General features: G+C 35.3%; 1 protein-coding gene across 5 annotated transcripts in view; it reads right to left on the reverse strand.

Moving 5' to 3' along the window:
* Positions 1-13188, reverse strand: part of Ppp4r3b (protein phosphatase 4 regulatory subunit 3B) — a 45311-nt gene that overhangs the window by 15839 nt on the left and 16284 nt on the right. For 3 of the 5 annotated variants that reach the window (XM_034508719.2, XM_034508721.2, XM_034508722.2), the window contains exons 5-10: positions 7275-7352; positions 5846-5962; positions 4897-5013; positions 2855-2986; positions 1660-1762; positions 44-85 (exon numbers count right to left, since the gene is read on the reverse strand). In XM_034508719.2, the coding sequence (XP_034364610.1) occupies positions 44-85; positions 1660-1762; positions 2855-2986; positions 4897-5013; positions 5846-5962; positions 7275-7352 (589 nt within the window). Of the gene's footprint in view, positions 1-43; positions 86-1659; positions 1763-2854; positions 2987-4896; positions 5014-5845; positions 5963-7274; positions 7374-13188 lie in introns of all 5 variants that reach the window. The other 2 variants (XM_034508720.2, XM_034508718.2) reach the window with 1 other exon arrangement.

Consider the following 13188-nt stretch of genomic DNA (forward strand, 5'->3'; position numbering starts at 1 on the left):
AAAAAATCCTCATTATACTCTTAAATTTTGGATTTATACTTACCAGGACAAATTGTGTTGGTTTTGTTAGATCCAAGCATATTATCTTAAAAAAAAAAAAAATTAAAATCAACTACCTTGGTTAACAGTATCTTACATTTACCTAATGTTTCACAGTATACAAACATCTTCAATTTTAATTTCTTTTTAATTTCATAGTAACTATTGAGTAGTTTGTTTGGTCAAATATTATATACCTTTTACAGAATTTGTTACTGAGGTAGACTATTAAAATATAGTAACAGTGAGCATGGCATAGTGGTGCACACATTTAATCCCAGCCCTTGGGTGGCAGATGCAGGCAAGTCTCTGTGAGTTTGAGGCCAGCCTGGTCTACACAGTGAGTTCCAGGACAGCCAGAGGCACATTACAAATACCAGAAAAAAAGTAAAAAAGTAAAAAAATAGTCAAAGTACTCTGACAAACAATTTTGATTACAAACAGGTAAGATGGACACATTATTTTGCTTCCTTTTACTCAACATTTAAGAATTAGAATTTGTTTCTGCATCAGAAAATAAAAAAACACAAAATACTAGAAGTTTAAAACTTTAGAGCAACACATTGTTTATGCTTAAAACTATGTGCCGGGCAAAGGCTAGTTCCTAGAGCCCTGCCAGCTCACTTGTATAGGGAAGTGCAGGAATGACTGTTTACAATGGGAGAAAGCTTGAAACGACGTACATAGGAAGAAGAATACTAACACACAGAACACTAAGTGAGATGTCAAGCACCTGAAAATCCTACACATCACTACGAGTAATCCTAAAACTAGAGTAATACCTATAAATCAAAGTCAAAACTGAAAAACAATACACTGCACGTGTCAAAAGAACATAAACCAGCATAAGAGACAAAGCTCTTGGGTATCCTTAGAAACTCCAGACTGCTGCAATGGGACTGAGAAGTTGTAGGGGCAAATAGAAAACTCATTAGCTTTTTTTTTCTAAATCAGAAATAAGTAAGTTAAGTTAGTTTTGATAAAGGTTGTACATGCATATCTATTAATAGAATTAAGCTATATTTTGTGTATGGTAGAATGGTTAAAATGAACATTAAAATGCATTATTTTAACTTACTGCAATAAAAATCTTCTGGTATATGATATGCCTTTTCTTAATTTTATGGTTTTTAATAATTAAGCTGCTACATCGAAATTCATTTTAATGATTTTAACTGCAATTTTCCATTACATACTATACACTATATTTATTTGCTAAGTAATATAGTAACAGTCCTGAACTAAGCATGAAAATATAAAAATACTCCTTAGGAAATATAATCACAAAACAATAAGAGTTACTTAATAAGGTAAAGTTTTACTAATTTCATAAACATTGTCTTGAGTGACTCCCCTTACCACATTTAAGACAATGACTCATAGCCCAGACTGGCCTTAGCTACTACACAGCTAAGGAGAAACAACAACAACAAAAAAACACATATGAAGAGAACCCTGTCCCACATATTATGCACCGATAGTTCTTACCAAAGATACCCAGAAACAAGGACAACCATGACTTCATAATACACTTTAAAATTTTCAGTTATAACTTTCCTATAATATAAAGCCCATGTAATAATTTATGGCCATTCTAAGGAAATAAGCAGGAGAACTCACCTTTCTCATGCTTGTCTTCTGACGTATTGGTCAAAAGTGGAGCTGTGAGAACATGCATACAGTGGTTGTAGAAGAAATTTAAGAACTCACTCTTTTCAGTTTTCTGAAATAAAATGTTTAAAAGAGTACTTTATTACCTCTGCATTTAACAGACATCCTCAAGAGTTAACAGTGAGAGTCAGACTCTAACAACAGTACTTAAGATAATGTGAAAGGATCCCAAACTACCTAGAGTAAAAGAAGCAAACTTAGATTCACAGACATCTACCTGAATTCCACAGATATGAAGTCTAATAACTCAAAGGAGATAGACATTAAAGGGGGGGGGGGAAGCCCACAACAGTAGAACCTTTTCCCAAAGAAATTCAGAACAACTTTTTCTTCAAAGATGCTGGAGATCTGAAGTGTAATAAAGAAGAGACCAACCTCTTGAACAGCACAGTGATCACAACTAATAGCAATGCATTGGGGACTTGAAAGCTGTGAGGGTCATGATTTTAAGATTTTATTTTTATTCAGGTTGTTGTTGTGTGTGTACACATGTATGCGGATGCCTATAAAGGCCTGAAGGGGGACTGACTGGTTTCTCTGGTGGTTGTAAACTGCCTAACATGGGTTCAGGGAACTGAACTGTACTCTTTTTTCTGCAAGAACACCAAATGTTCAAATCTGCCAAGTCTCCAAGTAAAAACTGTGATAACAACATAAAGTTGCCACCCTATCTGCTGTCTTAAAATACAGTTCAGTATTAGTATGTTTACACTGCTATGCACAGTTTCTTAAAACTAGTTAGCATACAAAGACAAGGAACAAAACCTAAATTAATCCAATTCCTATTTCTGGGCTAGTGAGGTGGCTCAGCAGGTTAAAAACAACAAAAAACCCCACTTGCTGCCAAGCATGATCAAGCCTGAGTTTGACAGACAAAGTACAGAGCTAATGCCTGTAAGTTATCCTTGAACCTGCATGTACATCTCACGGCATACCCTCTACCCGCTAAAGGAAAAGTTAACAAGAAAAAAGGAATTAAACATATAACAATGTTGTATTTAGTAAAAATTAATTGTTATAAAGATACCATTGTTTTTTAAATACAAATACTTATCAAAGTATTTGCTGTTTCTAAAAATCTTATTTTAAAACTATTTAAGACGGATTAGGCCAAAACATTTTTAATCTTAATATGAGTTCTTACATTAGCTGTAGCCAACATGTTCTCTGGATCAATTAGAGTACGAAGAAGTCCCATTAGCTGAACAGCACCTCCTAGCTCAGGGTCAGTATCACAGATCATTTGTTCAATCACCACATTAATAAGAAGTATATCCTGAAAGAAAATGTTTCCATAAGACCTTGATATAAGACAAACATACCAACTGAAAGAATAAAATCAGAGCACAGGAAAAACAAAGCATAGAATAGCTTTTTAAAAGTTTTCCTCTTTTTCCAATGTTCTGAAAATATTTAGAACATTGTAACACACACACACACACACACACACACACACACACACGGAGAGACAGAGAGACAGACAGACAGACAGACACACACATACAGAGAGAGAGAGAGAGAGAGAGAGAGAGAGAGAGAGAGAGAGAGAGAGAGAGGCTGTTTACTGTTAGCATTCTAGGTCTTAGCTCCAGTATAAACCAAGAGATTGATCAAAACATATCACAGAACATATGACCCTAAAACCTTTCATTTCAATCTTTTTTTTTTTTTTTTAAAGATTTATTTATTTTATGTGAGTACACTGTAGCTAGCTGTCTTCAGACACAGCAGAAGAGGGCATCAGATCCCATTACAGATGGTTTTGAGCCACCATGTGGTTGCTGGGAATTGAACTCAGGACCTCTGAAGTCAGTGCTCTTAACCACTGAGCCATCTCTCCAGCCCCGTTTCAATCTTTCAACAGAAAACTCTTTCTAGAAAAATGACTAGCAGCAACTCAGCACACAACGTTCCACAAGATCTGAGGACAGTGTCATAAAGTGACGTAATACTAGGTTTACTGTAATACAAGTTTGTATTCTTAGCCTATTTGTGTGTAGTGTATGCCTGTATGGAAGCCTTTTTGTTTTGTTTGTGGGGGGTATGTGTGTGTGAATCACGAAGTCAAAGGATAATGTCTGGTTTCCACTTTCATATGGGTTCTGGGGATGGAACCCTCCAACAAACGAACATCCCCAAACCAAACAAAAAACCAACCACCACAGTAACATACTTCTACAAAGTTTTTTTTTTGGGTGGATTCACAGAGACTTAGCTACAGACCATGTTAGAAAGTGTAGGCTGGTCTTGAACTTGTGACAACCCTTCTGTTTTTCAGCCCCCCAAAATGTTGAGGTATGAGACACAATACCCAAAATATGATGGCTTTATTGTCTAAATTATAGCACTACTCCAAACTTGGTAAAAAGAGAGAAGCAGTAATGATGACACATGTCTGCATCACAGCACCTGAAGCAGTAATGATGACACATGTCTGCATCACAGCACCTGAAGCAGTAATGATGACACATGTCTGCATCACAGCACCTGAGAGGCTGAGGCAGGTAGGGCTGTGAATTCAGAGTTAATCTGGTGCACATGCTAAGTGGCTCAAAGCAAAAGCAGAGGGCTCAAGTTTGCTTCCCAGCACCAAGGCTGGGTGGCTGACAATGGTTTGTAATTCTAGACTCAAAGGATCTAATGACTTCTCTTGGCCCTACAGTGGTAACTGCTTTAAAACAAATACCAGGAAAACAACAAAACAAACATTCCCCCCTTCAACCAAGAAACATAGGCTACAACCAAGAAAGAAAGTAAAAATGTAAACAGATACTAAGACAAAACATGTAAAACTATAATTTACCTAGCTGGTCACTGTACACATGCCTTAAATCCCAGCACTCTGGAGGCAGAGGCAGGCAGATCTACACCTTCAGCTAAATGTTCTCTTTGTTTCTGCTATAGTTTAAGGGCAAATTAAAAAAAAAAAATTATAGTGGGAAGATAGAACATTTTTTTTATTATTCAACTTTTAGTCTATTTAAAAATAGGAAATGAGTAAATAAAAACAAATTCTTAGTTATACAAGGTCTGCACATTTCCTTAGGGGTTAAAATGTCAGTCATCAGTCCTATATTAAGAAATTTAAGATTATGGTTAAGTTTGTTTGTTTGTTTGTTTGTTTTTTGCAACAGTAAGCACTTCTCCATGGTAACACAGGTAAAAATCTGCAGCGTCGTTACTCACATCATCACTCTGCTGGGCTTCTTGCATCACAAATTCTCGGACCATAGATGGACTAAACTCTACCAGATAAGAAAATATATCTGTAGCAGCTGATCTGACTTGCAAGTCATCCATGCCCTGGTAACAGGAAAACCAGGTTAGAGACTGATAACAGAGGTTATCCTCTCTGAAATCATGAATAACCTCTCAGATTTTTAGATTAAAAATGAACTTCAACTTATAATCCATCTTACTTCTCTAAACAGATTTATTACCTCCCAATTTTTAGATTAAGAAACCGAACTGAATCAAAATATTCCTCCCTCCCTTCCTTGGCCATCCCCCCCCCCCAAGTGTTATCATTTGGAACAGCCCAGTACTGATTTTAATGAGCTTTGCCATCCAACACAGAGTTTATACATACGTCAGCATAAAGCTGCATATAGTGCATGTATACACCTGTAATCCACTGGCACAGGCACACATGCAGCATGTGTTGATGTAAATACACATATATATGAAGAAACAAAATACTCATTTAAAAATGAATACTTAAAGGTTATTACTTAAATTTTCATATGAACATGTATGAATCAAACCCATGTAACTGAAATCAGAGAACTATAGCCTTCTCTCATATGGAAGCTTAGGCCCCTTGGTTCAATCATTCCTCACTCTACTAACTGGACTGAAAAGGGAGGACAACTTACCCAATTCTATGAAACAGTGTCACTCAAGGAAAGACATTGGTCTTTGAAGAACCAACACAAACAATGATGGTACACATCTGGTAACTGAAATCACTCCTGTGGTGCCTCAGTATCAGATCAATGACTAAATGGTAAGTTAGCACTATGTAAGTATGTAAATATGTAAATGGTAAGTTAGCACTATGTAAGTATCTTACCATCCAAAATATGAATCTATGACAAACTTACAGCTTCAAAACAACAGAAGAAACCATAATTACCATTACAATTTCAAGAGCTGGAAGAATTCCCAATTTTGCTAAGGTTTTGAAAAAAGCATCCCTGTTCTGAGGTTGCAATGTCTGAGAAAATGCACAAAATTCTTTGAAGAAATTAACCTGTAAAGTAAAATAATGTGAGAAGTCAATAAACATGAAAGTAAAATCAAGCACACACTAAGATTAGCTACCAGAGTACAGAATTCATCATTCTGAAGGCTCTTATCTTTTCACATATCCTGGTTCCTCAAAATCTACATTTAAAAAATATATTAAAAGCTAATCTGAGCATAGTGTCTTATATATATTCCCAGCACTGAGATGGAAGGATCAGTAATTTGAGACCGACCTGGACAACAGCTGATAAACTGTATCTCTTTAAAAACAAAGGGCAGGGTAGACCAGATGGCTCAGAGAGTAGTCATTTGCTTCAATTCCTAGAACCCACATGATAGAAAGAGAGGTCAACTCCCACAAGTTGTCCTCTGATTTCTACTCATGCATGTCTACACTAGTACTCCAACTGTAAAATATAAGTATGTGTTGTATTTATACACATAACACAAATATTTACATGTGTGTATAATAAACACACTCACAAACCAACAAAACTCTAGCATCACATTAAAAGTAAACTTATCTCTATTTGTCAAACACTGATCTACTCTAAACATAATATAAGAATGTCATGTAAGGCATTTGCATAAAAAACCATCCTACAGAAATAGTGCCTGGGTTACCAAGGAACTACAAAAAGCACAGCAGAGTTTTAAGCACTGACAAGAACAGATGATTCTCTACTTCAAAACACTAATTTTACAACCAGAAAACTTAGCAGCCTACACAATAACTACCAAAGATAATTTAAAATTTTTAAAATTTATTTTTGTTTTTTCAGAACAAAAGTGTTTCTTTGTGTAGTCCTGTCCTGGAACTCATTCAGTAGATTAAGCTAACCTTGAACTCGGAGATCTGATTGCCTCTGCCTCCCAAGTGCTGGGACTCAAGGTGTGCACCATCATGCCTGGCCAACACTAATTTTAATTAGCTTGTATTACTTTATAAAATCTGCAATTTGATTACATTTCAAAAAAGGCAACATCTGGTTAACAGTAATTGTTACTTTTACCTCTAAAATACAGTTACCTCTTAAAAGAAAAGCAAAACAAACTTGATGCCTCCTAAAACCTCTTTATAAATGTATCAAAAAGTCGAAACATTTCTAAGGAACCTAATGATTTACCCTTCTTTTATTTTAGAAATATTTTCCTTCTTCATTATGTAAATACCTACCACTATAAAAAAATCTGTAGATCTGTCATGATATAAGGTATTCAAATTTCCCTGAGGAGGGACAATGAAACACATACTCAAAAGAGTTTTCTGAAACATGTAAACAACAAGTTTTAGAAACTTTGAACAATGAACTTACCAACTCACGCCGTTTATCATCATCCGTGGCCTCATCTGTTAACTGTGCAAAAACTTCAGACAAAAACTTCTCATCTTCCTGCATGAGAAGAAATAATCGCTATGAAACACCAAAGGAAGTATAGTTACATTATGCATATGATTTACACAAAGTATAGAAAACAAGAGATCAAAATTCAAAAGCATTTTCAGAATGAAACCTGAAGTGTGAGAATACATGCATAGTTTTCTGAAACTGAGAACTGCTACCTCAGTTACCTGTTAATACATGCTTAGCTAGAAATACCACCACAGAACTAGGCCAGACCAACAGGAATTCTAGAGGTAGGCAGTGAATTCATTTACTTTTCATTTGGAAGGCTTTTCTAACTCAATTTTTATTTACTTTTAATTTAATTTTAACATAATTCAAATAAACCTGAGGATCTGTCAGCTCTTATAGTGCCAGAAAAAAGAAAAAGAACACGACAGGGCACAAGTATAGCAGTGAAGGGAAGAAGGGAACTGGATTATGGCAGCAGGTACACAGTCTTTGACATGTGAGAATTTATGAAGCACTTTTAACCCATGGTCAAAGATAAACTGACAAATCACTATGGCAACTGCATTCCAATGACTCAGATCTGTCTATTTATGTCTTTTAATGACAGGTGTTAATTTCTCTAAGTGCTCATTAAAAAAATATAGAGAGCATGGGATCAAACCCATGGTCTTGTGCATGCTAGGCAAGTAAACTACCACTAAGCTACAGCTTCAGTGTGTAAGTACCACTGAGTACTTATGTGTGTGTGTGTGTACGTGTATGTATGTATGCAGGTGTGTGTATATCTATATACATGTACACACACCTTTTTAATTTTCATTATAAAATTAATTTTGATGACTTACTATAAATTTGTATGTTTAAAATGTAGGAGTGATATTTACATTATAATTGTGCTTGTTTTAGTTAGGCAAGTAATTTTCTTCAATTTACCTATATTTTTCACAATAAAATGAAGTAAAATCATATAATGTTGAAACTCACTTTAGATATTTGCTAAAAAAAAAAAACCAAAATACCAAACTTGAAATTACGGTGCTTTTAAGCTTTCATTATATTCTCAAAACCCTTCCCTGTGAAATGTAATTTCTATTAATTTAACATGTTCTAAAATACTTCTAATAGTAGTATTTCTGATAGATAGTAAAATTAAATCACCAGATATAAAAGATGTATTTCAGGAATCTGTCCTTTAGGGCTGGAGAGATGGCTCAGAGGTTAAGAGCACTGATTGCTCTGCCAGAGGTCCTGAGTTCAATTCCCAGCAACCACATGGTGGCTCACAACCATCTGTCATAGGATCTGATGCCCTCTTTTGGTGTGTGTCTGAAGACAACTGCAATGTACTCATATAAATAAAAAATAAATAAATCTTAAAAAAAAAAAGAATCTGTCCTTTAAAAATATCTATTAACCAAGGAGCTCTTAAACTGTTTCTGAAATAAGGTAGAGGACATATCTGTTCAAATACTGATTTCTCTGCCGATTCCCTTTTTTCAACTGGACAAGGCATTGTAATGCCTATGTCATGAATCTCCTCTCAAGTTTGTGTAAACAATTCTTACCATTTATTCTCTGCCTTGTTGATACAAATTAATTACCCAAAGGCTAAGCAGAAGAGAGAATAGGGTGGGACTTCTGCCAGCCAGGGGAAGGAGAGAGAGAAGGGGAGGGTGGGGGGGGGGAGAGGGGAAGGAAGGGGAGGAGATTCAGACTGGTTAGGAGGAGGTTGGTTCATGAGAGTTCAGCTTGAGAGCAGGAGACCCTAAATGTAAATACTGTGGGCATGTTGGCTGGGAGGTAGCCACATTATCTTAGGGGATTTAAGATAGATCATTTAGCTGCCCAGGTATTAAGGTGAAGCTTGGAAATAAATCTTGGTCTCTATGCTGTTATTGGGAACTATCTAGGATAAAGAAACACAGCAGCCATATTAATTTACTATACATATTTATATTAAAAATAACATTTAGACATATCTGAAGACAAAGCCAGTAGCTTGAAAGTACCATAGAAAGCATCAATGGGAAGTACTCAAAGACAAAGTATAAAGAGATAAATAGGGTTTTTGAATCATTCTGACTCAGAATGGTGCTTCTTTATAGACATTATATATTATGGCTTGATACATTCAGATAAAAAGCTTATGAAATATAATTTCTAGCATTTCAAGTGGCTTCTAAAATATAATCCTAAAAATATAATTGTAGTATCTATTAAGTTTGTATTCTCCCATTCACATTCTTTATAATTTGTTTTCTTCCCATGCATCTCCTAGACTAAATTTTCATTCTTTCTTCCTAAGGAATTTTTAACTTTTCAAAATATTTTCAAAGGGGAAAGTTCCAATGTCTTAATAAATGCAGTCTTCTTCCTAAATTCTTTGTAAACAACTCAGCACTTATGAGGTGACAGCCAAAAGTGCAAGAACTATTCATAAATGTAATCTCAAGTATGTTCACTAGGAGAATGCTGAGTCCTTGCCTGTTTTTCCAGTTTATCACATAATTTTTCTGATTTTCTTAAGCTACAAAGCATTGTTTCAGGGTACATTATTAGAAAGCATATAACTGACAAAGCTTGCGGTTAAAAGGCTTTTTCCTAAATCTTTCCTTCTCTAAGTCGTTAACATCATTTTAGATCATGTAAAATTTTCTTTTCTGTAAGTCTTAAAAGCTTTTGTTTTTATAAGACATAAATGTGGGGAAGCGGTTCCAAATGAAGGCTGGGATGTAGCTCAGAGTGTTTGTCTAGTCGTGAGACTGATCCTTAACACCACAAACACAACTAGAACAAAACAGAAGTCTAAATCAAACTCTTTTCTTTATAGTAATGTAAAAGCAGGTAAAACAAAAAACCGATTATCTTTAAATGTGGTTAGGTTTTTTAAACACTACTTTGAGGCTGCCCAGTCCAATTTTAGATTCCAGGAGATAGGAGGCAGACATGGAGTTAGAATCTACTGCTGGAACTGGTGGGAGGGCACATACTGCAATTGCAGAGGACAACAGTCTAACTCCCATCCACCTCAGGTGACTCACAAAGGGAATCCTACACCCTCCCTATGCTGGTGTCTCTGAACACTACACTCATATGCACAAACCCATATACAGACACACATGAGTATAAAAACAGTAACATCTTAAAAATAAAAAGTTCTTCGTGTATGTTCTTAAATTGAAGCATAAGAGAAGCAGAATCAGTCAATCTAGGAATGAGCAAATCATAATGAAATGGGTTTAAAGCACTCACTGGATGTAAGGACAAAACCACACAAATCTGTTTTTAAAAAGGCACTTAAATATCTTATATATTTAACTAGAAAGCAAAATCAAAAGTTGGGAATTTCTCAGGGCTGAAACCTCACATTCTATAAACTATGGGGTGCAGGCCAGAGATTCTGATGGGTTGGCACTAAGTTCAACTCTTACCTGTGGACATTGAGAATACATGTGACAATTGTTAAAATGTCACATTTGAGACTGCTGTCCTCTATCACTTCTGAAAGAAAGAGAAACTTAAACTTTCTGTTCTGAAAGTGCTTTTATCTTGTAGCTGCTTTGTACAAAATGACCTTATTTTACTGGCTGTTAGAAATTTAATTTATGAAATATGTTAGAAGTATATTTTTCAAATATGGGCCCAGGGGGTTTTCATTTATAGCCCAAAATTTCACGTTAAGTAAATTCTTATCTGCTGGGCAGTGGTGGCATATGCCTTTAATCTGAGCACTTCAGAGGCAGAGACAGGCAGATCTCTGTCTAAGTTCAAGGTTAGCCTGGTCTACAGAGTGAGTTTCAGGATAACCAGGGCTACATTGAGAAACCTTGTCTTGAAAAACTGAAAAAGAAAAAGAAAATTCTTATATTCCTATTATGAGCTGAGAGAAGGTCAATAGGTATTATAATACATACTAGGAACTCATAATCACACTAGTGCAGTGATTCTCAACCTGTGGCTCTTGACCCCTTTGGGGGGGGGGGGTGTCAATGATCCTTTCAGAGGTCACATATCAGATATATATGACTCATAACAGTAGCAAAATTAGTTATGAAGTAGCAACAAAAATAATTCTGTATCTGAGGGTCACCACAACACGAGGAATAGTCTTAGCATAGTCTTAGGAATGCTGAGATCACGGCACTAGTGCTTTTATATATGTATATATGAAATACTTAAGATTGTTGTCCTCTATCATTCCTGGGAGGAAGAGAAACTTGAACCTTCTTGTTCTGAAAGTGATCTTACCCTGTAGCAGCTTTATATGCACTTTCATTTCATTAATGTATTTTCATTATACATACATGTATATACATATTTATATGTGTGTGTATATATATATATATACACACATACACACACACACATATGGAGAGAGAAAGTTTACACAACTTATTTGAACTACTTTTCAGATAACTAATCTAACAAGGCTATTACTTATATGTACTTTTGTTCACCTCATTTTGGTTCAATGAGACACAATATGTTTAATCACCTTATTTAACTCATGCAACATATTAAAACTCACTTTAAAAAGATACAGGTATACAAACAACATAACTATAATAATATCTGGAAACATCTAGTATCTAATTAAACATTTCTTTAAAGAAGACTTGGAAGTGGGCTTTAGAAGATTAACATTCAGCACTCACATGTATGTGCCAGCACACACATACATGCATGTGTGCAACACAGGTACAATTAAAAATAATAAAAATCAATTTTAGAGGGGGGAAAAGAGCATTTAAAGACAACTGGCTACAGTCTTAATTTTTTCTTTCTCCTACACTATTGGAACTAGAGTTCAGTGTTATTGTATACATATAAGAGATAATTAAGTGGTAAATCCTAGAAAACAGCAGGTAGTTTATAATTAATAACAGTTTCATGGGTCATAAATAAATACAGATTTCTTGGCTAGGTATGGTAGCACAAGCCTTTAATCCCAGCACTCAAAGTGGATCACTAAGAGTTCAATGTCTACAAAGTGAATTTCAGTGCAGACAAAGCTACTAGTGAGACCCACCCAGCCTTAACAACAACTTTGCACTTTCAAACCAAACCAAACCAAACCAAACCAAACCAAACCAAACCAAAAATAAACAAAATTTCTTTAAAGTTTTGCTTTACACCATAGATTTCACAAATAAATATTTTAAATATGTAAAGTGACACACAAAATTTTACAAATATTTATAGATTAGTTTACATAACTTAAAGTATTTTTGGCAGCACTGGAGACTGAATCAGGGTCTTACACATTATAGGCATGTACTCTCTACCATTCAGCTACATCTCTAGATCTTATTTTTCAAATATAAAAAAAAAGTTGTGATTTACTATTGTGGATTTGGAAACCCTTCTTAAGTCAGGCAATCAACTGAAAGCCATAGTTGAGACTCTTGACATCCTTTATATTAACTCTACAGTATGGCTTTATTTCCAATTTCCTGAGACTGATTTTCTGTCTGCAAGTAAAATAGTATCCTGAGGTGTACAGTAGGTCACATGACTGAACTCATTGTGCTCAAGAAGCTAAGAGAGGAAAATGGGAGGCCAGCCAAACTACAACAGAGAAATCACAAAAACCACCAAATCCCATTTACCACAAAAATAACCTCCTACATGTATTTAACTTTCCTTACACCTTTACTGAAGAATAATGAAAAATTGATAGGTAGGGCCCAGGAGTGGTGGTACATGTGTATAATCCCAGTAATTAGGAGTTATTCGAAGACACATTTTGAGTTCAAGTCAGCCTGGGTTTCATGAGACCCAGGGCCACTGAGGTGGCTCAGTGGGTAAAGGCACTTATTGTTAGGCTTAATGACCTAAGTTCAATCCTTGGAAGCCACATGTTAGAAGGATA

Source organism: Arvicanthis niloticus, chromosome 7 (genome assembly GCF_011762505.2).
Source record: "Arvicanthis niloticus isolate mArvNil1 chromosome 7, mArvNil1.pat.X, whole genome shotgun sequence".
In the NCBI taxonomy this organism is placed as follows: Eukaryota; Metazoa; Chordata; class Mammalia; order Rodentia; family Muridae; genus Arvicanthis; species Arvicanthis niloticus.